Source organism: Ascaphus truei, chromosome 2, assembly GCF_040206685.1.
Source record: "Ascaphus truei isolate aAscTru1 chromosome 2, aAscTru1.hap1, whole genome shotgun sequence".
Lineage (NCBI taxonomy): Eukaryota > Metazoa > Chordata > Amphibia > Anura > Ascaphidae > Ascaphus > Ascaphus truei.
In genome coordinates this window covers 337495220-337522683 of record NC_134484.1, presented here as the reverse complement: position 1 = coordinate 337522683, position 27464 = coordinate 337495220, and the positions used below count along the sequence as shown (strand labels likewise).

Sequence of the window (27464 nt, the reverse complement as noted above, 5' to 3'; positions counted from 1 at the left end):
ATGTTGAGTGATTATAATATACTTTTCAATATTGCTTATTGTAATATAATATATATTTTTTACCTGTCTTTTATCTTTCTCTATTATATAATTTCTTTATATTCTAATCCATTCCTTGTTTTCATCTATGTTGCTTGAATGTTGGTTTTAAATTATCTCTTGCTATTACTGTTTATACTATTTTACAGTAGTTTTGCAATAAGTTGTTTATTTGTTGTTATATATGTACTATGTATACACTTGTATGTTGTTATCCTTCTCTCCCCTTCTACACACCACTATAGATGGAACGGCAGTCTCATTAATTAACCTGCAGCTGCATATAGGAGTTGCTGTTCTAAATCAATTTATTATTGACCTATCACAGTCAAGCTGGTGGTATATAGAGGTGTATGAGATAGTTCACCACTCACTCTTTGACAAAGTCCCTTGTGAGATGAAACGCGTAAGAGGTTCTTAGCTCATGATGTTTGTTCCCTTTTTTTAAATAAATTAGTCGTTTTTTGTTAGAGCTGCGTGTGGTTCTCTACTTACCTCAGTGCACCGCTTCTTCGTTTGGCTGTAGCTAGACGGTTGGCATGGGTTGGCATGGGTTTCCAGAAGCTGGCCCTGACGGGAAACGGCTTTCACTACCTCTGCTGGGACCATTGCGTGGCTCGTGCAACGTGTAACCTTGCTGACTGCAGAACAGGATACGGACCTGCAGGGCAGAGGTAGGGAGTAATACACTGACCTTGGCCTTGGATCAGAGGCCTGAGATGCAGGGATAGTCATGAACAATTCCGGGGTCGAGGCAGACGGCAGGTAAAGGGTAGTCAGGTCCGATTCCAAGGTCGAGGCAGGCAGCAGGCAAAGGGTAGTCAGGTTCCGAGGTCGATATAGGCAGTAGGCAAAACGAAGGCAAGGCAGAGCTCAGACTGAACAAGGTAACAAGTACTTTGTACGAGCAAAGTCCAATGGCAACTGCCTGCTATTAAAAAACCAGAGGGAGGCATACTTCCTGTCAGGGGAGTAAGGGTAGGATTTGCCAGGAAGCAAGATGTCCGTGTTTGCTTCGTACAAGATGACATCACTTCCTGTCAGCAGTCATACAGGATGTTTTAAATAGATCCCTTATAGGAATGTGGGCTAGCTGCGTGTAATTCTAAGTCTGTCTTTTACATAAATACCTTATGTCTGTATTTATTCCTGTGTTAGCAATTCCCCCCAGCTTAGATACTTAGCATTGTGTGGTGATGAAATTAACATGTCACCCCAGCAAATGCAAATTATGTTATGTGCCTGTTCCTATCATTCCTATGGAGGGAGTTTCTGTAATCCATTTAGCTGAGCTGTTCCATAGAAAAGATATGATCAGGACAAAGGTAGGGGACTAGTTAATAGAATTAGTTACCAGGTCTGAGCCCCAGGCACTGTTTATCTTGGCTGGCTGCCCTTGCTCCAGTTAAAGGATAGCCACCAATGGATCAATGGATATATAAGGGACACTGCTGATCAGAGCACTAGTCCACCTGAGACACTCTGGGAAGGAGTGTGGAGTTTCACTGTGAATAGCTGGAGATACATGTCAGAGTGGCTGCTGTGCGTTCAGCACTCTGATATCCTGAAGCAGAGAAGAGGACCGGGTAAACCCATTTGAAGCGGGCTCCTGCACCTAGTGAGACTAGAGACTTTCCCCACAGGTCCCCAGTGTGGTAAGTGTATGTTATATTGTGTATTTGTATATTTGCTGGTTTACCCAGAATAAACTCAGTTTGTTAAATGACTTCGTCCTGTACTTAGTGATAGTGAACCCAGAAGGTTTCAATGTTAAAAGTACTGGTCTCCCATGACACACATAACAACCCCGCTCCCGCAATACACACACACAATAAACCCCCCCCCCCAACACACATAATAACCCAACCAACACACACAATAACCCCCTCACCCAATACACACAATAACCCCGCCTCCCCCAATGCGCACAAAAAAACTCCCCCAACTATTCCTCTCCCAATACACACACAATACCCCCAATCACATTACACGAAAAGAATAACCCCTCCTACTCAAATACACACACACACACAAACACACAATAACCCTCCGACTCTTGCAATACACATACACAATAAACCCCTTTCCCTATACACACACTTAACCTTACTTTACCTTGGGGGGAAGCTTCCGGTGCCGTGCTGATCCCGTTGATGAGTTGGGCCCGACATCTGGGAAGGCCCAACATTCCGTGCCGACCGGCACCTGCGTGGGGTTTGGGCTTAAAGTGAAGGCCAGACTGCAGCTGGGGAGAGCTGGGGTCCGGCAGCCAAACACGGATGATGGGTCTGGCCTCTGTCTGGGCCCAACTTCCGGCTTGCCAGGTCCCTCTGCTTTCCCCTTGTCTGCGGCTCTGGTCCCACAAAGCAGGATATTAGCCAATCGATCGGCAGCTTTGGTAACTATTTCTCATTAAAGCTACTCTCAAGCTGCATATAGGAAAACAAAAAAAGTCGATGCAGGACTGCTGCTTTAAACAGATAACAAACACACAGATACCCGGCAAGCTCTCAGAAACCCCCCAAAATTACCACAAAATATATATATATGTATATAAGTGTCAAAAGGGGTGCTACTGGGCGTGGCTAATTGTATAAAACAAAAAAAAAAGAAGTCCAGAGCTACATCCAATGTGACAAAAATACAGTGTGAAATACCTATACATCTCTTGAAAAAGGGTCATTTAGTTAACCCTTTGGCCAAAGCGTATAAGCCTGAGAGCCACCGCTAGGCCACGCCCCCGGCGGTTCAGCCAATGAGGGCGAACCTGCCGGGTGACATCATGACCGCACCCCCATCACTCCCCTGTCACGCCCCCCCAGTCTTTCCCCCTGCAGCTCACTGCAGACCGGGGAACTCGGCTGCACGCGCCGCCTGCCTCGCAAACGAACGTGCAGCGCAGCCGTAGCCTTAAGAATCATTATTGTCCCCCCTTTCTGCCTACATAGAGATATAAGTGATATTTGACATGGATCATAGAGAGGACCAACATTTTTTTTTTTTTACATTTGTGGATTTTCTGGATAATGTGTAAATATAGTAGTTTTAGGCAATGATAATGAACAGTTTTGTATTTTTCTGACTGCTGTAACAGTTTTTCATGTTTTATTGACCATTTTGTCAATCCCTGAGTGGTCTCACAGCAATTCTACACTTCTCCAGAACTGTGCAAATGTGTAATTAATGCCAAGCTTAAAGATTGCCAAAATAAAAAAATTCAATATTTTTAAAATAGTGGTCTAGAGAAACAAACAAGCATATTATGGTAGTTCTACAACCTTACAAGAAAAGAGAACTGAATTGTAATAGCTAGCATCTTATCCACAATGACAACAACGCCAGGATAACAGATGCTGAAATTTCAATTTTCATTTCAGCAAATACAAATATCACTTGTGAGCCCTTTCACGTCTCAGATTGGTCTGCAACCCTTCTTTTCCATATTATCTCTCATCATAAAATGATTCCACTGGAGTCAGGGATTCTGGGTAATGACATGCAAATGAGCGCACACAGTATAACTTTTTGCTTCTCATACATTTCAACATGGACCCCTATAACCTTATGCCTGCCGTATAACACAGCTTTTTTTCAGCACAGCCTGGGTTAAAGAAGTGCAGAGCCAGTAAACCTAATCACAGACAGCAATTTCAATCTTTTGTGTCTTATCAGTATGAGGTTGGTTACTGGCTTTGCCATGTGAAGCTGGTATGTGGCTACAACCAGACAAAATAAGTTAGGGTGAGTAAAAAAGTGACAATAAATCTTCCATGTTGAGTGTACAGCAAATAAAAATACTACCTGTGAGCACATTCACATGTCTCAGACAGGTCTGCAACCCTGCTTTTCCTTTTCATTTCAAAATCGTGATTAGGCTAATACAGTAGTTGGTTTTTTTTTTAGCACTCTATTTGGATGTGGGTCAGATTTGATGGTTTGCCCTGGGCATTTGAGCAAAAATAAGTGAGTAGGCAATACTTTTTTTTAATTTGAAGAATCTAGCTTTTAAGACTAGATGTTCGAGTTATATGAGCATCAGATTAATAAAGACCTTATATAATTGGGTATCTTTTGATCCAGGCAAAGAGTAGTGAGTGTTACAATTTGAAATATTTGTGCAACGACTTTGAATTGACCTCACCTCATCACATCAGTTCGGAAAACAGTTAACAGTTGTGACTGTCAGTGCTGCTGACAGGGGGGAGAGCCGGGACAAGTGTCCTGGGCATGGTGGCTGTGGGGCGCCTGGCCTGCCAGCGCTGGAAGTTTGAGACTGGCCAGAAGTTAGGCCCAAATCCTGCATCCAAATCCTGGGTCTCTGATTGCCACCGGGTCCCCGCTCTCTCCCCTGCTGCTGCGAGCCTCCTGTCGGGCCAGCCTCCCGCTCCCAACCGAATCGAGCCTCGGATTGCAGCCGGGCCCCCCTCTCGTTTCGCCATTGTGCACACTGGAAGCTGAGCTCGACTTCCGGGTGCACTCTGCTTTCGGCGCACACCGGCGGAAGACATGGCCAGCATTGGAGAGTGGCAGGCCCTGGCGAGGCAGAGGGGCAGGCCTCAGACCACCAGCAAGGTGTGTGTGTGGTTGTATTTTGTGTGCTGTTGTATTTTGTGTGCGTGTGGGGTTATACTATTTTGTGGGGGGATGGGGTTATTGTATTTTGTGTACAGTAGGTGTATTGCATTGCGTGGGAAGGGGGTATTGTATTGTGTGGTAAGGGGGTATTGTGTGGAAGCAAGGTTACCACCTTCTACTGAAGGCCAACCCGGAGAAAAAAAAATGATCTTACCTGCAGTGGCGTGGTGCGGCGGCATCTCCCGCCGCATTGCCATGACAACAGTACTCCACGTGACATCACGGTGCTACGCTAGGTCACCTTTTCATGGCAACGTAACGCCGTGTAGCACCGTGACGTATTGTATTTTTGGTGCGGAAGGGGGGGTATTGTATTTCGGGTGCGGAAGCGGGGGTATTGCATTTTGGGTATGGACGGGGGGTATTGCATTTTGGGTGTGGACGGGGGGGGGTATTGCATTTTGGGTGTGGATGGGGGGTATTGCATTTTGGGTGTGGACGGGGGGGTTTTGCATTTTGGGTGTGGACGGGGGGGATTGCATTTTGGGTGTGGACGGGAGGGATTGCATTTTGGGTGTGGACGGGAGGGATTGCATTTTGGGTGTGGACGGGGGGTATTGCATTTTGGGTGTGGACGGGGGGTATTGCATTTTGGGTGTGGACAGGGGGGTATTGCATTTTGGGTGTGGACGGGGGGTATTGCATTTTGGGTGTTGACGGGGGTATTGCATTTTGGGTGTGAGAAAGGGGTGTATTGCATTATGGATGTGGGAAAAGAGGGTATTGCATTTTGGTTGTGGGAAAGGGGGGTATTGCATTTTGGATGTGGGAAAAGAGGGTATTGCATTTTAGTTGTGGGAAAGGGGGTATTGCATTTTGGATGTGGGAAAGGGGATGGAGGGTATTGTGGGGGGGATGGAGGGCATTGTGGGGGCGGGTGGGAATTGTATGGGTATCGGGGGGGTTGTGCATGGGGGAGGGGGGAGAAAAGTGTTTGACTTTCCAGGGGGAATGAGTGGGGGGGGGGGATTGAGTGAGAGGGGGGTATTTAAATGATAGTGGAGAGAGGGGGTGGAAGAGGGGGAGGGGTGTTCCCCGTTAAAACTCTAGTCCTGGGCCTGTAAAAACTGTCAACGGCCCTGGTACCTCTACAGTACCAACCCAACTTGCATTTTGTTCCTTTTTCGATATTAGTTTGTGGGATCTGATTACTGTGACTTTGGCCAAGGACACGCCATGGGCATATTTGCATGTCTTTTGGATAATTGGGTGGTGACTCGCTTGAGATATCATTTTGTATTTATTCTTTTAATGGTCATAAATTGATATTTCTAGCATTTCTATTTTATGTTGACACACATCTGGTGTTACCTACAAGTGGGAGCCATCACTTTCCGGCTCCAGTGTGGGTTGTAGTTTTATTCCCCTCTCAGCACCTGCTTGGCTATTTATTGGTTTCTGCTGCACTGTGCACTTTGTTTTCAAAAAGATTTGTGTATAGACCGAAATGTTTAGTAAAACAATATTTGTTTTTTGTGCGTGCCGGTGTATTCTTGGTTTAGCCCATTTACAGATTCAGGCCAGATTGGTTCCAATCGAGATGTGACGTCTGTGAACTCTAATGAATATGCAATATGCTAGCACAGCAATGATAAATAAACATATATATATATATATACAGTATAGAGGCAGGTATGGCCTATAAATCAAGGCTGAATTATTGAATGTATTCGTAGTGTGCTAGGATTTTGTATACTCTTTACTATGAAATTCAAACGCATGGGTAGACCTTTATTGCATGTTGTAACACCCAACTATGTTTAGGATTATATAATGTTTCATGTATAACTTTCTCCTATTGTTTTTCCTGTAAATTATTGATACCTAGTTAGCAATTACCCCTTATAGAAACCTAAAGACATTTTCACATTTTTCAGTGTTTTTAATTTTAAAAAAATGAGTTAGACGTTAGCCATTTTTACAAGATAATATAATGTATTCGATGCCTTTGCATTTAAAATTGAAAAGCTCATATACCTACTGGTTCTTAATGATAGAGCAAATATAATATTATGATACATCAGAACATGTCAACGTGTTAAGAAATGTATTTCAACATCGCTGTATTTCACCTCCACTTGTACAGCGCTGAGGAATATATTTTCTGCTTCATAAATAAATAATAGCAACAATAAATATGATATAGCACACCCACCTTGTTCATAGAGAAGCTTCATGTTTGTATCTTTTTGGGCAACCAGGTTGTATAATAATGAGATTACGTTCTGGATTACATTACCCAGCACATTGTCTTGATGTGTCTGAAATAAACAAAAAGGAAGCAATGAGCACACAACACTGTCTGCGTCCATAAAGAGGTCTAATACCTAATTACTGGCGCTCAGGGCTGCAAGCTTTGAAGCCCCGTACAACATGTAGGAGGGTTGAGTCGATTCTACATCTCCCTGCTGCCATATATTTCAAAAACCGGTCTAAACAAAATTGCTAACATTTTCAGATCCATTCCCTACTTGAGGAAGATAAATGATTCGTTTATTGCCTGCCACCAGTGGGTCTAATTATTTCTGAAGAGTGTTAGGAGAGAGATTTATTAATAAACACCAAAATGACAATATGCTTTATTCATGTCTAAGGACCACATAAGAAATGAAAAAAAAAAAAAGTCAATTCTTATGAAAAACAAAAGGCAAAGCTATTAAGGAACTCACGCTGGTGCTTTGATAGAATGATAAATGACAGTGTTTGCGCAAAGTGCCTTCAGACAGTGTCATTAATTTGTCACTCAAGACAAATGCATTGTGCAATTCGCATAGAGGCATGCAACATAAATTGTACTTTGTAATTATATTGTGTCGAAGGAGACATGCAAAGAATTCACATAATTACAATATTTTCTAGCAAGCGTTCAGTAACAAATGCAGAATTTCCTTTACTTAAAATGGCAAATATGACTGTGTATTCATTTTGGGGGGATTTTGATTTCTAAGTCCCTATGATTTCGTGGGCCCTCGACGCAGAAACAAAATGCACATGTGCGCCATTCCTAAAATAACTGTCTGCTAGAAATGTACAGTGGTCATAACTATGGTTTCATGTAGTAGGATATGTTTAATAATGTTCCATGACCCAAACCCATAGTTTGAACAGCACCATGGCAAATTATGCTGATTTTGAATAAAACAGTGAATCTCAAACAATGGCCCAGGAAGTAGCACTGTCCGGCCACTACACAATTCCCCAGGTATACTGTAGCTCTGCACCAACCACTGGGTGCTGAGAGCTGCAGTTCTGTTCCTAATATAATACTATGCTACCAAGGACAGTAATACTAAAGACTGTAATATTACAAACTCTCTGCCTCCATTTAGAGATATCTGGAGAAATCCTAGGACAGAGTGGTATTATTGATCAACATTATATATATACATACTGTAGTGCCGACGATTATTCTAAAACAAATCTGGGTCAATCACCAACTAGACCCAGGTACATGCTGCAACATTTCAGTGACATTTCTGCAGACAGACTAATGGCCCATCGTATTAACAGCGGGGGTCCCTGGCAGTCCCATTCAAACTGAATGGGACTTCCAGGGACCCCTGCTGTGTTAATCCGATGGGCCATTAGTCTCTGCAGAAATGTCACTGAAATGTTGCAGCATGTACCTGGATCTTCTTGGTGATAGCCCCAGATTTTCCAAGGCAAGTTTAAGGTAAGTTTTAGAATACTCGTCAGCGCACCTGTATAATACATATATATATTACAGCCTTGAGATCAGATTTCATAAACTGTGGATATAACCACAGAATTGTAGACCAGCAAATCCACAAAGCCACCAGAATACCAAGAAGTGATCTCCTTGAATACAGACAGAAAGAGACAAGCGACAGGGTACCTTTGGTGGTCACATATAACCCACACCTAGAAGCCCTACGCAAGATCGCCAGTGAACTACAACCCATTCTCCAGGAAGATACAAGACTGCAACAGGTCTTCCCTGAAACACCCTTATTATAATACAGACAACCCCATAATCTCAAGAAAATGATGGTGAGGAGTAAAGTATTCAACAGTACAACTGAATGCGGGACAAGACCATGTCAGGACGCAAGATGCAAAACCTGAGCAATGCTCCACACAGCGGGCACAATACAAATACCACACAGGAATCTGGAGTACAAAATCAGGGGAAGGTTCACCTGTTCCTCCAGCAATGTCGTGTACCTCATCATGTGCATGAAATGTCCAGGGTGCTGCTACTACATAGGTGAGACGGACATGGGCTAAACAAGAGAATGAATCTGCATCGCCACAGCATCACACGAGGAACAAGAGACAGTCCTGTCGGCGAACATTTCTCTGACTCTGGCCACAAGATGAATGATCTGAAGGTGGCCATACTCAAAGGTAATCTTAAAACACTGAAAGAGAGACGGTTGCATGAATACAAATGTATGCAACTGTTCGGGCCACTTAGCGATGGCCTAAACCGAGACCGAAGTTTTATGAGTCACTACTGACATGAGAGAACTCTCTTCCCATGAGTGTTAAAGGCCATGTCCATACATACTGCGCTCTATATATATATATATATATATATATATATATACACAGCTGTCTCTTATACATACATATACTCTATGTAATTCCATCCCTATATACCAATAGGGACCACATAGTATCTACACACACTTTTAGTTATGCCACAGCCTCTTACATTTCCACACCTACCCACATCATCAATATACACTCCCACTCCACACACACCTTTTGTAAAGCGCTGTATACACTGTGGGCTCTTCATCAATTATTATCTACATACACACACACACACTCTTACATCACTAACATTCAGGGACCCGTTAACACCTCAAGTCATAAAACAGCATACTGCACAGGGGAGATCACAGATCACATTCCAGTATGCACTGTTTTAAAGTTAAAACCCTTTTTTGGCTTCATTCATTGTAACATCACCGGAAGAAGAGATCAGTGTACAGTATCTCGAAAGCTCGCACAAATAAAAGCATTTCATTAGCCACAGAACGATATCGTCTATTCATTTTTGATATATATATATATTATTTTTTTTTAACTTTTTGTTGGTCCTCACAGTCATGTATATACAGTAGTACAGTAATATAATACACCAGTCTTCATATAGGCAGATATGACGCAATTACCTAAATAACATAAAATAGTGATGGAGCGTTATGGATAAATCAGCGATGTTTAACTCGAATTCTGCTCTGCTGACATCATGATCCGTTAAAAAAAAAAAAAAGCAATCAATTCCAGTGCAAAACTATAGCGGGAGAGAAACTGGGGAACAACTTTCCTGCGTGGTATTGTGTACGGATGAGTAAGTCGCTTCCATAACAATATGCCTTTCACAAGCGCATGGTTTATGTTCTCAGCTGGATGAGTATAGATATCTGAGGAAAACATTAACATTGCTGCTATCTTTTTAACCAAGACAATTAACTCAAGCTTGGGGTTTCCTTTGCGTTTTGTCAAAACAAATACTGCAACAGCTTACGTCAACTGACTGCCACGATCACAGATTCACCTGAACCACAGGAATCACTGGTGATGGGTACACAACTTTTGCTAAGATTATGGAGAAAGTGTGTACCTTGAAAACATCAACAAGCAAAAGCTGATCTAATTTGTGTGCGCGATGCCGCAAACTGTGGCCATTTAATGAACAGTGCATTTGACAGCTTTAATAAAACATAGCAATCGCCAACAGAGATAATTAGAATTGAAGCACCAGAGTTCTAGTGTTAGGCAACACAGATGAAACAACTTCATTAAAATGTGCAGCTTTTGCAAATGAAAGGCATGGACGCATTGGACCCTGAAGAATCAGCCTTCTCAAAACTAATTGCTTCAGTGTTTAAGCAGGACAGCTATGAAACACCAAGGGCATAGCAAGGAAATACAAACGAAGAGGCAAATCTGTGTCTTTTTTATACAAAAAAACAACTGTTTTATTATATGTCCTTTTCGATTGTTATTCCAACAATTCAGAAGTTATCTGTTAACCCATTCAGTTTTCCAAGAGAAACATCTTACAGTTTAAAGCAATTCTGGTTCCAGAAAAAAAAAAACCCACAAGTATTTCATTTCATGTAAAAGTTGAGGGGTCATTCAAAGCTAGGAAGTACTTGTGTGTGTCCCTCCACCCCCCCCCCCTTTCCTTACTATTGTTTGTGCCTATGTGGAGATCCCTAGAATGCATTTTGAAAAGTGTCAAAATATCTGCCTCTGCATGAGGGGACCCCCCCTCCCATCGTGCCTTTCAAGATCAGATTTTACTAGTCAGTATCTTTGACACCTATTAAATGCTGGGGATTGGACTGTCACTGTTAAGCATTTCCAGGTAATCATTGTAAATCTTCAAAATGTGGGGAGCATGAAAGCAGCAGGCTTCAATACAGAACACCCATGGCTTCCCCGTGTTCTGAAGAGTGTTACACTGGTGAAATCAGTGTTCTGCCATTTTTTACTTATTTTATTTTCTTAACAATATTTCTTTTATTTCAGGGGTACAGAATTGGCAGATGGGATCCATGTGCAAATAAACATCTTAAAGACACAGAAAGTAAACTGGGAGAGGCGGGACTAAGAAAACAACTAAATTCATGATGGATAAGGATTAGACAAGCAGCATGGAGGTATTCAGCTATTGAAGTAGAGCATTAGTATCCATTACATATCTAGACCCAAATGACCTCTCTTCATATGCCAAGGTACCCATATCTTCTCAAGCCGTGTGATCTTATCGTTTAGGAAATCTGTACGTTGTTCCATCAATAAAATGCGCCATATTTTCTAATTCTAAGATTGACAGAGTCCTTTGTTTCGATGCAGCACCTGATTGTGGAGAGGATGTGCTTAACTAATTTGTGGAATCTTTTAGGCAAGTTGTGTGGGGGTCTGTTGAGCCAACCCTACAATAAGGCAATGGGAAGACCTACAATCTCTGTGATCAAATCGAAAGACTGTTTCTATAGTGGTGAAATCCGCGGGCATTCCCACCACATATGATACATCGTGCCCGACATGCCATAATTTCGAAAACATAACGGTGACTCATTTTTATATATTTTATGTAAACGTGAAGAAAGAGATACCATTGAAACAGCATTAGGTAACTGTTTTCCTTGATCAAGGTATTAATGGAGCTGGTAGCTGCCGTCCTGCTATGTTTTTAATACAGTTTTATGTTTAGGGTAAGGGAGAAATTGAAGCTCAAAAAAAAGGAGTGTCAGTCCATTAGACCAATAGTTACTGAATCCACTCTAATAAACCATGTTTCTTTTTAACCTCTTTGCATGTAAACCTTTGAAGCTGGGTTTTTAGATTAGCTGTGCCATAAGAATCTCCAAATGCCATACATTTTTAAGAAGTCTCAAATTGCAGTGATAAGGCAATATCACAAGAATTAAATGGCACAGGGCAGACTCTTATAACCAGAGTCTCCCTCGTCATTCTTGGATATGGGATCTGATGAGCTTTTCGTGGTTCCAGAAATGCTTTTGAAATCCTCAGAGCTGGACTGAAACAAAGACAGAACTATTTAATTCAGTGGTGGATTAAACGCCTTTTCTTTGGAGTCCCAGTCCAACACAAACATAAAGCACAGATACAAAACGTTACCATCTATCCCAATATTATATCAATAACCAACATAATTGATAAGGCTTCCGTGAAATCCAAAGAACGCTTGTAAAGCAGTAGGATTTTTGTAGTGCTATCTGTATCAAAGGGAAGAGGTTAACCTAAAAAAAAAAGTCTGATTTATCTGCAGGCTTTGATATTGAATATCAAAAGAACAAGAACGGATGTTGGTAAACCAAGGCTTGCTTACTGCATGTGTAATGATGTGGATGAATAGCAAAAACTAAGGCCCAAAGTGACGAGGCCGTGCTAAGCCTTTGCACACCATAAAATTATACATACATGCACTGCGGCTTGGGAAATTTGGGCCTAAATGAGATACTTTCGAAAGGGTATATGGTCAGATTCATTGAGCTCGGTTAGGCTAACCCAAATTAAAGTCTGTTAACCATTTGAGCGCCCCAGGAAGTAGCTACAGTGGCGAGAAAAAGTTTGTGAACCACTTAGGATTTTCACATATTTCAAACCTAAAATGTTATTAGATCTTAATCCTAATAATAGATAAAGATAACCTGATCAAACAAATGACACAAAAACATGATACTTTTTCAACATTTATTTATTCACAAATGATTCAACATTCAATATCCATGTGTGAAAAAGTATGTGAACATTAAGATTCAGTACCTGGTGGCCCCCCCTTGAGCAGCAATGACTTCAACTAAGCGTTTCCTGTGACTGCTGGTCAGTTTCTCACATCGGTTTTGAGGAATTTTGGCCCATTCCTCCTTACAGAATTGCTTTATCTCACTGACATTTGATGGCTTCCTCGCTTCAGGTCCCGTCACAACATTTTGATATGGTTTAGGTCCAGACTTTGACTAGGCCATTCTAAAACGCAGAATTTATGGTTGCGTCAATGATGGCAAGCCGTCCAGGTCCTGAGGCAGCAAAGCAGCCCCAAACCATCACACTCCAACCACCATGCTTGACGGTTGGGATGAGGTTCTTCTATTCGAACGCAGTGTTTGGTTTTCACGAAAAACAAAGTTTCTCATTTGAGGCCAAAAACTTCTACCTTTGACTCGTCTGTCTAGTGAGCAGGGGTTTCCTCCTGGCTATCTTTCCATGAACACCATTCTTGTTCAGTCTTTTTCTGATAGTTAAGTAATGAACATTCACATTAGCCAAGGTGAGCGTGGCCTGCAGATCCTTGGATGTTATCCTGGGGTTATTTGTGACTTTCCGGATGATTTGACGGTTTGTTGATTGAGAGATTTTGGTACCACTTCTGGGTAGAGTGACCGTGGCCTTGAACTTTCTCCATTTGTAGACTATCTGTCTGACAGTGGATTGGTGGAGCCCCACATCCTTAGAAATGGTTTTGTAACCCCTTCTAGACTGAGGAGCATCAGTAACTGCTTTTCTGAGGTCCTCAGAGATTTCTTTTGATCGTGGCATGATGTGTTTCCACACATCTGTATGGTGAAGACCAAACTCACATGTTTCTGATCTTTATATAGGGTGGGGCCTTACAAACTCACCCTGAAGATATACCTAATTATTTAAAAACCTCATGCACTCAACACACAAAAATATGTTGTAGCAAAATGTGTCTGAAAATGTAAATTAGTCTCTACAAAGCATGCAACAGTTCAATTAGAGCCCAAAGTATTACTTATTAATGGTTAGAAAAAGATTATTACAAGAACATACAGTTTAATAAATGCAGACAATTTCATCAAAATAATAAGAATAAACAAAGAATCTAACTTACGTTATCGTCTAACATTGATCAAATCTTTTCCCAAAGGGTCTTGAGTGGAAATTGAGATTTCACGTCCTCATAATTAAAAAGTAGGGCTTTATATTCTAAATTCCTTTCAATGAGAACTATCAGTCCACCATTTTCAACAATCACTAATTACAGTTTTTTGACTTAAAAGAAAAAAATCTGTTCTTTTGCCATTTAAAGTTTGCCTCAATATATAAAAGACTTCATAACTTTGTTTCTCTAATACTTAGACAAACGCCATATTCAATTTCAGGTTCCAATACGTCAGCAAATTTATATGATTTTTCTCATAGCAATGCTGTGATCCATTCCATTTTCAGGATATAGGATATGCCAAATCCTGTGCTTAAAAGCCAGCATTCCCAGACAGGTCTGTTTATTCTAACAAGCAGCGATACAACATCTAGTGGCTAGTAGTACTGTATATGCAGCATTCATTTATAGGAATTTTTGGGCAAATTAGTAGGGCAAGCCAAGGGTCTGGGACCATGGCTATTCCACTCAGAGTTAATGAGCTCGAAAAGCTGTCACCAGAAGGGGCAGAAATCGGATAGGACCACCAATATGAGAACAAGAACCTCTCTGACTGCAACCTCAAAAACACAGGGGAGAAGCGTTGCTGTTAATTGCATGTAGTTGAACTGGAGTAAGGTACCAACAAAACAACAGGTTATATGTGTTTTCTTTTGTGGATGTGCATATTGAGCTGGATGCTGCTGCCTCGCATATATATCAGACCAGTCTTCTAATCTAGGGCCTCTCCTTGCTCAGCCTCACTCTTCACTATATATATATATATATATATATATATATATATATATATATATATATATATATATATATATATATAGCCTATAGGGAACCATGTTAAAAATGGTTTTTGAAGCAAAAAGTGGCACTGTGTGCTCATTTGCATGTCATTTCCCAGAATCTCTTGCTGCAGTGGAAGTGCTGTGTGCTGGGTGATAATGGGGAAAGGCGGGGTTGCAGACCTGCCTAAGACATGCAGATGAGCATACAGTTGTATTTACATATTTACATATATATATATATATATATATATATATATATATAGTGACAAACGCCCCTCTTTTGTAGTGCTGACGTCTGTCTGGGTTCTTCCCGACACAGTCTTCTAGGGTTATTTAATACAAAAACAGGATCATGCAAAGTATTAAGCTGCTTAACTCAGGCTTCTGCCTGCTTTATTTTCATCCAAGTAAGGTACTGCAGCTTTAACATGTGTAGGTTAGAGGTACTCAGATACTTTCATTCAGCAGTTCACTCATTTCATTGTTACAGTATTTCCCACACTGTTATTTCAAGTAAAAAGAAACCAAATTATATAAACAAAATCCTATCCCTTTCAGGGATCTAACTACACATCAAAATCAGTCTCTCTAACAGCTGCTGGCCAACTAAACTGGTTCCCCAGCTTAAAACAATGCTCTCTCATTTAGGGTCACAAGATACAGCACAGTCTTTTAGCAACAGCAGTAACCATTTGTTTGTCTTATCTGTTTGGGGTGTCCAGGCAAATCCTCTGCTACTGTGATACGTGGAGAGGCCGTCAACCTCGATACTGGATGCAGGAGAGTAGCGACACCCCCAGCCCCCAGGCTCCAAGGAGAGAGAGAGAAATGCAAAACCTCTCTGCTCTAAATACCTGTGCATGTGATTAGAAGAGCAGGTGAGGGAGAACTAGAGCCATTGTAATCTGTGGTCTGGATTTTCCATCCAGCTGCCTGAGTTAATGGGAAGCTGTGGAACGGATCATTAACTATTCCTGCACTTTCTGCTCTAAAATGGGGCAGAAAGCTGCCTAACATCTTTGGACTATGTCACATATCCCCCTCCCCAGCTCACACCTACTGGGGTGAGCGGCCATGGACCTCACTGGGGTGAGCGTCCTACCTGAAATACTTGAGCTAACTCCTCAGTACAACATTAAGTATTTACATGACACGAATATGAACTTTTCCCACGGCAATTATGGACAATAGGTTTCGTCATAAGAGACTATATTTGGCAAACATATTTTGTTGCTCTCTATTAGGGAACTATTTTGAAAAATAAGTGTCTAGCACACATTCTTACAACCCAGGATATGCTAAATATATTCAGAAAACCAGACAATTTCTATTACCTCCCTGGGTTGTTCTACTCTAGAATATGAACCTCATTATATAATTTACCAACTGAAAGGGCCATCAACCCTGTATATTAATTTGTAGTTTAGCTACATTTTCAACACAGAGAACCAATATAACATTGTAATATTGACAAAATGCTTATTTGCATAGTTAAGTGTCCGTGACATAGTCCACACGTGTAATAAAAAAAAAAAATATCGGTCAATTCCCAAAACTTTTTTTTTTTTTTTTTTGACTTCCAGTCTATTGCATCCTTTGACTTTATTTCATAGCCCGCTGCAACCTGCAAATGACTGGACTGTTTCTTTAGCTTCTGATGAGACCCTTGGACCAGATTCTCCTTGGCTCCACAGTGTGGTCCAGATTGGTGAGATATGGAACTATTCAGGCGCCGTGTTAACCTTCGTTGTTTTTTCTTTTCAATCTTTGATTTCCCTTTTGTGGCCATTACCAGGCCTTTGGGTTTTGGAGACCTAGTTGCCTCTGTACAAACGTAGTCCATATTAACCACGTCATCAGGATCTGTCAACAAGTTTGTGTTTTCAGGAACTGCCACCCACTTGGCTAAAACATCTTCTGTGGTGTCCTGGGTGTGTCCACTAGTTTGATAATCTTCTGGACAACGTAAATGAAATTGAGGATCTGGATTTTTGAATTCCAGATCAGGGAGTATATTCTCAGGAGGGTGCCTATCTGTTTCTGGAATAACAGCAGCACAATCAAAGTCAATTCTTTCTCCTTCCTCTTTGTCATCAGTGAGGGCATTGAGTTTACTTTCCCTGGTCTCCTTTTGTGACCGTGTCTCTTTTAGCCTTGGAATCTCTTTCTCCAACTTCATCTTTATAGCAAATCGTAATATTGCAACAGCATTGAAGATACACGTATAGGAACGTACAGCTTGCTTGGTTAGGAGGTAGGATTGATAGCCCGACTGAACCACTTTAGCCGCTTCTCCCATGTCCGTCATCTGTTTCAGAGCGAGGTTTAACTCTGTTTCATTTTCTCTATTCTTGACCTGCAGCTGCAGGTGCTCCTTCCGGGTCTTGTCCAGCTCCAGCTGCAGCCGGGCCCCCTCATTTGCCGTGTGGTCCAGCTGCTTGTAGATATCGGCCATCTCGCTTTTATAGCGCAGTGTCAGGCAAACCACCTGACGGACGGACACCTCCTCTCTCTTGGCGCACTGTATCTCGCGCTCAGCCATCTGCTTCTGCAGCTCTTCAACCTGATCGTGCCAGACCTCCCTCAGGGTCTTCACCTCTTTCTGGTGCTTGCTCTGGGTGTGCATCAATGCATTCTGTAGTGCTTCCTGCACTTCTAATTTTTCCTGAGTCAACTGTTTCTTTACTTTTTCTGCTTGGTCAGTCAAATCTGAATTTTCCAATTTCAGAGTCTCATTTTCTTGCTTTACAGTCTCTAACTCACTTAGGGCAATCTCATAGGTTTGCTTCAACATTCCCAGCTCTGTGTTCAGACCGTGGCCCTCCAGGCGTGAGTTTTGCACCTCTGTGCTGAGCGTGTGCACCTCTTGTAGAGCCTTCCCGTATTTCTGTTTTAGGATAGCAATCAATTTGTCAGACTTAATCTGTTTTTCATCCATGGTGGCAATTACGGTGTTGGCCTTTTCCAGCCTAGTCGTCACCTCTTCCAGCTCACTCCGTAAGAGAGACTCTGTTTTCTTCAAAGCCTCGTACTCCTGTAAAGCTGGAAGTATACACCACTGTAACTCGGCGTTCGCTTCTCGCACCTTATTGTTAGATTCTTGCTCCTTCTTCCAACATTCTCGCTCCTTCATCAATCCCTGCCGCAGGACTTCATAATCATGGCGGGCAGCTTGGAGTGCAGAAACCAAAGCCTCTTTATCCTGGTTCAAGGATTCAGCTTCCCTTTGCTCCTCCTTTTCCTTTGCCACTGTTCCCGTGACAATTCTGCCGGTCACTCCGGTCTGCAGCACATCTCGGCGCCTTTCTGACGCATGTCCTGACAGCGCAGGTTCAAGTGGCTCGGTCACTTCCCCTGTGACTTGAGGAACAGTTTTCTTTTTCTTCTTTCTTTTTGCTTTATTAGCTCCAGAGATATCAGTGGTACTGGGCACACGCTCACTGGTATCAGCTTCCACATCTTGCTTGCACTCACAGGGCGTTGCTTGCTTTTGCAGCTGTTTGTCTTTGAAAATTTTGGGGCACATATCTTCCATGTGACCTACTTTATGACAGGCCCAGCATACTAAATTCATCTGTGGGTACGGCTCTCCTCCAGGGGCCACATACGAGTCATCATCATCATCATCATCGTATGGCCTGAAGGGACACTGTTTTTCATGATTATGTACATTACAAAACAAACATTTCACGTCGGCCATTTTAGAAGCCCGGCAGGGACAATTTGCTAGCTGCAATTTCACTCACTTCAGCAACTTGCATACAGCACTTGCTAGCTGCAAATTCACTCACTTCAGCAAAAGGCATTAGCTTTACAAACAGCACTTGCTAGATGCAATTTTTTTTTCTCTTCAGCAAAACATTTTGGTTTTCTGTTTGGGTTCAGGGTGCTATTGCATCCACACTTCGCACATTCTCTGTGTATGCTAGAAGCACAACTGATATACACAGTGGGACAGACTTCACTCATAGCATCTGTACTTTAGTTCAGCTGGGCGGCCATTTTAAACCCCCGCATTTATTTGCAAACCCACAGACTTTTAGTGTCTGCCCGCATTCTCCACCATATGTGACAAACGCCCCTCTTTTGTAGTGCTGACGTCTGTCTGGGTTCTTCCCGACACAGTCTTCTAGGGTTATTTAATACAAAAACAGGATCATGCAAAGTATTAAGCTGCTTAACTCAGGCTTCTGCCTGCTTTATTTTCATCCAAATAAGGTACTGCAGCTTTAACATGTGTAGGTTAGAGGTACTCAGATACTTTCATTCAGCAGTTCACTCATTTCATTGTTACAGTATTTCCCACACTGTTATTTCAAGTAAAAAGAAACCAAATTATATAAACAAAATCCTATCCCTTTCAGGGATCTAACTACACATCAAAATCAGTCTCTCTAACAGCTGCTGGCCAACTAAACTGGTTCCCCAGCTTAAAACAATGCTCTCTCATTTAGGGTCACAAGATACAGCACAGTCTTTTAGCAACAGCAGTAACCATTTGTTTGTCTTATCTGTTTGGGGTGTCCAGGCAAATCCTCTGCTACTGTGATACGTGGAGAGGCCGTCAACCTCGATACTGGATGCAGGAGAGTAGCGACACCCCCAGCCCCCAGGCTCCAAGGAGAGAGAGAGAAATGCAAAACCTCTCTGCTCTAAATACCTGTGCATGTGATTAGAAGAGCAGGTGAGGGAGAACTAGAGCCATTGTAATCTGTGGTCTGGATTTTCCATCCAGCTGCCTGAGTTAATGGGAAGCTGTGGAACGGATCATTAACTATTCCTGCACTTTCTGCTCTAAAATGGGGCAGAAAGCTGCCTAACATCTTTGGACTATGTCACAATATATATATATATATATATATATAAATGAGAGAGAGAGAGAGATAGAGAGAGAGAGTTCTTACTGAAATCTACATCTAAAAGTAGTTGATAGATAATTGAGATTAGTCCTTTATCCCAAAATCTTGAGTCATATAGCTCTTTGAAGTCAATGTTCCATGCTCTAGGCGTATTGCCTGTATATTCTGTGTATATTCAGAAATGTTTTGCATCATGTAAGCCTCATACATAAGCATTTTGTCCCATTGATTTTCCAAGGTGATAAGTGCAACATGTACAGAACATACTTTTCAAAGAAAAGAGGAATAAAAAAAAACCCTCATTGAGTCCCTGGGGGCTTTGTGTCTGTAGCTGAAATATCCATCGGCACGCCCTCTGGAGTAGGTGTTTATCCCAATTTCCTCTCCGTGGGCCCAGAGGCACATGTTTAATGCCAACAAAATGTAGCACACTATCTCCACTGTGGGCCTAATTTACATGCTTCGCTACCGTAGTGTCTAAATTATTTCTGATAACTCCAATACAGTATGTTCGAGCACCCTTGTTTTGAGTTGCCTGTGCGTCTTACCCACATACAACTTCCCACACTTACAGGTTATCAAATAGATTACACCTGTCGTCAGACAATTAATATAGTCATTAACTTTGAATGTTTTCGTATTGGTAGAGTTCATGACATTTTTCGTAACTCTCAGGAACTTGCACGCTTTATATCTAGCACAGGGATAGAATTCACAAGGTTTGTTACCTAGCCATGTTCGTGTAGATTTCATTTGCAAGTGACTCCTTACCAATCTATCTTTGATATTCCTTGTTCTTCTACAGCCCATGCTAGGTGTACCTTGTAGGACCTGACTCAGGTCCGGATCTTCTAGTAAAATGTACCAGTGTTTATTAAAAATATACCTTATACTTTGCCACTGGCTATTATAAGTGCTTATAAAACGGATGGTATAATCTACATCCTTTTTACCATGGTCTGTCAACAGTTTACCTCTTGGTATGTTTAGTGCTCTTTGGTAGGCTTTTCTAACAGATCCTGTACTATGTCCTCGGTCGTAAAATCTATGACTCATATCTACCGCCTGTTTCTTGTATTCGTCTACTGTTGAACAGTTGCGACGTAATCTAAGAAACTGACCAGTTGGCATATTGGACATGGTATGTCTCAGATGATGGCCGTCTGCCCTTAAAAAGTTGTTCATCAATGTAAGTTTTCTGAAAATGCTTGTCTCTAACTTACCAGTGTCTGTTATAATTATGATAATATCAAGAAAGTCAATCTTGTCTTTCTTGATCTGGTACTTAAGTTTGAGATTATTCATATTGTTGTTGAAAACGTTAACACAGGAGATCTTCGGTGCCTTTCCATAGCAATAATATATCGTCAATTTACCTGACCCATAATTCCACATGTGCTGTGAATCTTTCCTGGGCTTCACAGAAGACCACCATCTCCTCCCACTAGCATAGATATAAGTTGGCATAGGTGGGGGCACAGGTGGTCCCCATGTCTGTGCCCTGTACTTGATGAAACAGCTGATGGTTAAATCTGAAAAATTTACGGATCAGTGTAAAATGCAATAACTTCAAGACAAATTCATTGTGGAGTCTTGAATGTTCACTACTATCTTTCAGAAAATGTGAGACAGCCTGCAGCCCGGTAGTATGGGGAATACTTGTATATAGACCCTCTATGTCGAGTCCAACAAGATACGTTTGTTGATCCAATACCACATCCTCAAGTTTTAACAAGGTATCCTTTGTATCACGTAGATATGATGGCAACGCACTAACAAAGGGTCGCAGGAAACGATACCAGGTAGACACTAATGTTTGATGTCAGATTTTCAATTCCAGACACTATTGGTTTACCTGGTGGTGGTTTAACCCCTTTGTGGACCTTCGATAGATAATAGAATGTTGCTAGTTTAGGGGTCTTCACTAGCATAAAGTCGTGTTCACTCTTAGAAATTAACTTACTAGCTAATCCATCCCCTAAAATGTTTGTCAGTTCTTTAAGAAACATGGTCGTTCGGTCGACTTTTAGTATGTTATAACACTTCTTGTCAGACAGTAGCCTTTGACATTCTAGAAGATTGTCAGCTTGATCTAGTAAGACTACATTCCCCCCCATATCAGAGGGTTTAATAATGATACTTTGGTCTTTTTCTAAGTCTGACAAAGCAAGTCTTTCACCATGGGTTAAGTTTTGATGACCTTTATTAACTGACAAACTCATTAGGTCCTTTGTAACTAGTTTAGTGAACACATCTACGTTTGTGCTTGTTTATATTGGGGGAACAAAAGTTGATTTTTTGCTAAGGTTTGTAAAGGGACCTTGTCCTTAATGGTCGTTCATTATCTTCCCAGAGGGCTCTCAGATTTCTGAGGTTAGTGAAATCTCTATGATCAAAGTCCTCATAGGGGGTATTGCAATTACTCCATTGCATGCGTCTATGGAAAAACTTGTGTAAAGACAATTTTCTAGAAAATAAATTGAGGTCTTTAACACATTCAAACAAATCAAGTTGGTTTGTTGGGCAAAAGGAAAGTCCCTTAGATAGTACTTGGATGTAATCTGTATTTAGTGTCTTACATGACAAATTAATTATTTGTGTTTTTTACAAAAAAGGTTGTCTACTTCTTATGGGTAGTGCCAAGATAAATTTGAAATATTGGTAGGCATCTCAGATCTTATTAAATTAGATTCGGATTCGGTATTACTAGCGGACCTTTCACATTCAGTAGATGACGCATATATCCTCAGTTGAGGTCTTGTTTTCTGATAGCATGTCTTAAAGTGGAAAATGTTCCCTTCTTTAAAATCATTAGTATCACGCAGAAACTTTTTCTGCTTAAGCTCCTTTATTTCATTTGTCAGTTTATCTATGTTCATTTTTAGTTTGTTTTCTAAGTCCTCAAATGCAGGGTTGATCTGCTACGTCTTTAAATCAGTTAATAATCTTAATAAACTTAATTTCAGCATTTACAGTTTCCAGTTTCCTGGTTTTCAACTCAATCAATAGTTTCATTAATTGTGTTGAACATTGAAGTAGTATCTTCTCCCAATTTGAGATAAAGACTTCATCAGTGATCTGGTGGGAGGGTGGCAGTCGAACCCTTTGTCCTCTAGGGATTCAGATTTCACATAATTTTCAAGGCTAGCCACCTCGCACCATACCTTTGCTTGTGTAATATAATTCCTCCCCAAATCTTTAAAATAGCATTTAATATTTTTTGTTTCAGTGCTATCTTTTTGTATAGTATTTGCTGAGAATACATCCCTAGCTTCAGTCGTCCAGGCTTCAAAGTCCTGTTTGTTGGTCAGAAACCCCGTCATGGTATGAATATTGTTGTCGTTGCTGAACTATTTAAATGTAATATTCACGCTGCCAAATCTACATATGATCTATTTCGTATATAGAAACTCTATAGAGTGGGAGCTGGTAAATTGAGAAAAGTATAGTAGATATCCCAGAACTATTCCACATAACGAAACATAGAACCGCTCACCCAATGATATCCTAAATGTCTAGTTTATTGTATATATATATATATATATATATATATATATATATATGCAAATATAGCTGTATGCTCATCTGCATGTCTTAGGCAGGTCTGCAACCCCGCCTTTCCCCATTATCACCCAGCATACAGCACTTCCACTGCAGCAAGGGATTCTGGGAAATGACATGCAAATGAGCACAGTGTCACTTTTTGCCTCAATAACCATTTTTAACATGGTTCCCTATAGGCTTAAGCTTGCTGCATGGTCACAGCTTTGAGCACAGCCAGGGTTAAGGTTCATACCCAGAAAACCACCCACAGACAGCTGTTTCGACCTTGATGGGTCTCATCAGTGTGGGGTTGATTTTACTGGGAATGCAAGACAGGCTATGGGATAGGCTAAACCATTATACTGAGTTAAGTTATGGTGAGTAAAAAAAGTGACAAAAACCCTCCACAGGAAAGCAAATATGCAAATATAGCTGTATGCTCATCTGCATGTCTTAGGCAGGTCTGCAACCCCGCCTTTCCCCATTATCACCCAGCATACAGCACTTCCACTGCAGCAAGGGATTCTGGAAAATGACATATTTAAATATTTATATGTATATGTACTGAGTGCTTCAATGGGGTTCTTTGATCCTTCTTTGGATTAACACCACTCTAGTTTCATTACTATCCCCACCAGCACCTACATTTAATTTTTCTGTACAAATTTATATACATCTAGGATACACACACACACACACACACACAAGGAATTCACACTAAATATAAAAGTGCAAATAGCTAAAACGGGTGATGGGGGGCCGTTTGCCGAGCACAAGTCAAACTTCTTTGCGGTTTTTTTCACTGAAATTGTGTTTTGATTTTTAATTGAAAACATCACCACAACAAATACAATTTCTGTGACAAAATAGTGACAAAAGACAAGGAAGTTTGACTTCAAATGCGCATGCTCGGCACACACAACTTTTTTTGTGTTTCGATATGACTGAAATTACATAACATCGTAGTTAATCTGGGCCTTTGTAGTCTGCCTGGTTGCGTGAAGAAAGTTACAATAAATAACAGAAGCTGCCATATGAACACTACTTTGTAAGATACAATTCAAATAATAATATTTTAAATAACAACAAAAAAAACAGCTAGGAATTTTTTTTTAAGGTTAGTAATTTGCTTTAAAGGGCATTACGCTTTTAAAATAGGTCATAGTTGGGGGAACTGCACCTTTAACCCTATTCTAATACGATTCATACGATTCATTCAATATGATCAGCTTGGTGTTCAGGCGGTAATTCAGAGAAAATATAGTATCCTCTTAGGTAATGTCATGTTAGTTTCACTTATTCACCGACCCATAGTGAGAAACAAGGCTGCTAAGAGTATATGTACAAACAATAGCAATCAGTTTTTGCATACAAAAAGATCTCCTTAGCATTATTATTGCATTACATAAATGATCATAAATGATTTTGTCATATATATAAAGAGTTCCTTAAACATTCTTATTATGTACAGCAAGAAGTGCTACTAACCTTCTCTTATAAGCTCTCTGAGAAATACCCAATACGAAATGTAATGGGAATTATATCAATGGAGGGTAAAATGGATTATAAAAAATGTAGCTAAAATAGTACTTCTTTTCACAGATTGCTGTGTGCGTACAGAATTATTTCAGTTCTGAATAAATATATTGTAAATCACACAACATACCAACTGATTGATTTAAATACATTTTTTTGTATAAATAAATAATAACTGATTGGTGTTCACAATAACTTTCTGTATTATTCGAATGCAGCTTCGATGTTGTAATTATGCCATAGGGTACTGCTAAAGGCAACGTTTCAGACCTCAACGATGAACAAATAAGTTCATTTGGGGAAAGATTTAAAAAAACTTCCCACATGAGACTGGCACTTCCTTTTGGCTGCTTTCACAGCACTGTGCCTCCAGGCACAAACGGTGGTAAAAAAGCTAACGGCGCTTTTCAAAGAACTGCACGTCAGAAAAGCTCAGGGATCATGCAACCACAATTGTGGTCCCTGAGGACAGAGGGCAGTCCTTTTGTGTTTTTGCCCACGGTATAAAAGACGACAAGCCAATCTGTTTTGAACTTATCTTATCTGTACCACTAACCCAGAAATGACAATCTTGATTAAGCCAAACACGTACTTAAGGATACTATAAGTGAACTAAATACTAGCTGAAGTGAACAGAGAAAAAATACAAAACCGCAAATTTAGAGCTGGGTTTACTGCAGTACTCTAGCGATATGTTACAAAAACTTATCTGCATTGCAGTTTAGAATCACTCCAACTAAAAAAAGAATAATATGGAGCTGCAAAGCTTAAAATTTCTGTCGTTAGGACAGACGATCCCCTACCATGTGTGAAGCACAACAGCACATTGCTTTGGCGCTTCCTATGCTGGATGATATTCATGCCAGAACAGAAGACATTGCCTGTGAGAGTTTACAAATTACTGTACATGTCTTCCAAGTCAGAAACTTCACTTGAGGAAAGGAAATTAACAGAATGGTGTACTTATTATTTAGAGGTGGATGTTGTAGCTGACATTTTATAAACTGCTGCATGAAAGGGAGGCTGTCCTGCCAACCGGAGAAAAAAAATAAGGATCGCCAATGTAGTCCAACTTATTCATGTGTTGTGATACGTCCACCTGTTTGAGGGTTCTTAGCACAGTCTTCTAGGGAAAGGAATCACCGAAACTTCGGATTTGATGCTCGTTTTTATTTTTAAATGAACAGTGGTGCCCTCAAAATAAGCAAATAAGCGAAACAAAGAAAAGTCAGAGTTCATCTTAGAGCTCTGGCTAAACAGATCTTTAACTCTAACTGCACAGGTGTAAAGATGCTTGTCTCAAGCAGGAAACGGATCCGCAGGGCTGAGGTAGTAAGGTGAAAGAACCGACCTGAGCCGAGGGACAGAGTCCTGATAGAGTAGTGAGTTGTAAGCCGAAGGTCAGGGCTGCCAGCAGAGTTGCGTAGTTGATGTGGATGCAGAGGTCGGGGCAAGCTGAAATCAAAGGTTAGTTGAGGTACTTGAGCCGGGTCTGGTAATGTGAAGACAATAGGAAAGCGCATTGCATGTTGTCAGCATGAACTGAAACTTTGCTCTGCAACTTCTTGCTAACAGGGCTGCCTTTTTAAAGGAATTTGTCAGGAGCAAAAATGGACGATCCAGCCGCAGAGGGCGAGCAAGAGCAAATTCCTGAACCAGAATGTGAAAACCCGGAAAGGATTTTGCCAAACTTCATAACCGGGCGCTTACTGGTTAAACATACACAAGTTTATAATTGCGCCAGAGAATTCATAACACAGGCTTCCTTATCTTCCAGCATATCGATCAAGCAGCTCAGCTTTTCTCTCAGGTTGCGAGGGGGGAGGACTAGGGCCAGGTGTGTCCTATTAGTAATAGAATAAACTATTTGTAGCGCTACCCTAATACTTACTAAAAATAAATAAATATATTATATATATATATATATATTATATATATATACAGTGTTCGACAAACCTATACATTTGCTCGCCCCGGGCGAGTGGATTTAACCCCCGGGCGAGTAAATATTGGCCCAAGCAGCACACGTTTGGTACTAGGTGGCGAGTAGATTTTTTTGTGTGGCAAGTAGATTTTTTGGTGATTTGTCAACCACTGTATATATATATATATATATATATATATCAGAAAAAAGAAGAGAGAAAAAGGCGCCCAATCCTAGTATAATTCTGAGTAAAAAAATTTAATAAAAAAACTTTCAGACAATTTAAAACTCACAAATTAGTCATTAATTACGAGCATGGTATGAGCGGACTTATGCGCCAACATGGGGGAATTCAGACAGCAGCTGCTTGCTTCGTCATAAGGTGTATCCTGGAACACTGCTGCTGGTGTCGCCGACTTGAAAATCCTCCGGCAACCCAAGGTAACAGCGTATTAGTTCTTAGTACACGAAGGCAATTCTACCAAGTCTCATCTGGTCTCCTCTCTAGCGTCAAGTCTAGCATACAATGAGCCACCGTAGGTCGCACACACCACGTGACCCTACGCGTTTCTTCCGTTCAGGCGGATTTCATCAGGGGATGGCCTCATCTAGTAATTGTTAGCTTTAAATAGTACTGGAGTCCAATTGAAAAACACCACCATGATTGCTACCTTAAATCATCTGTATTATACCACCAGTATAGATGCTTGTAAACTGGAGATAACACTATCTAA

The 27464-nt window shown here is 41.0% G+C and overlaps 1 protein-coding gene across 10 annotated transcripts in view; it reads right to left on the bottom strand.

Moving 5' to 3' along the window:
- ULK4 (unc-51 like kinase 4) overlaps nt 1-27464 on the bottom strand; it is a 656651-nt gene that overhangs the window by 239022 nt on the left and 390165 nt on the right. For all 10 annotated transcript variants that reach the window (XM_075586693.1, XM_075586692.1, XM_075586691.1 and 7 more), the window contains one exon: nt 6830-6935. In XM_075586693.1, coding sequence (XP_075442808.1) covers nt 6830-6935 — 106 coding nt within the window. The remainder of the gene's footprint in view (nt 1-6829; nt 6936-27464) is intronic.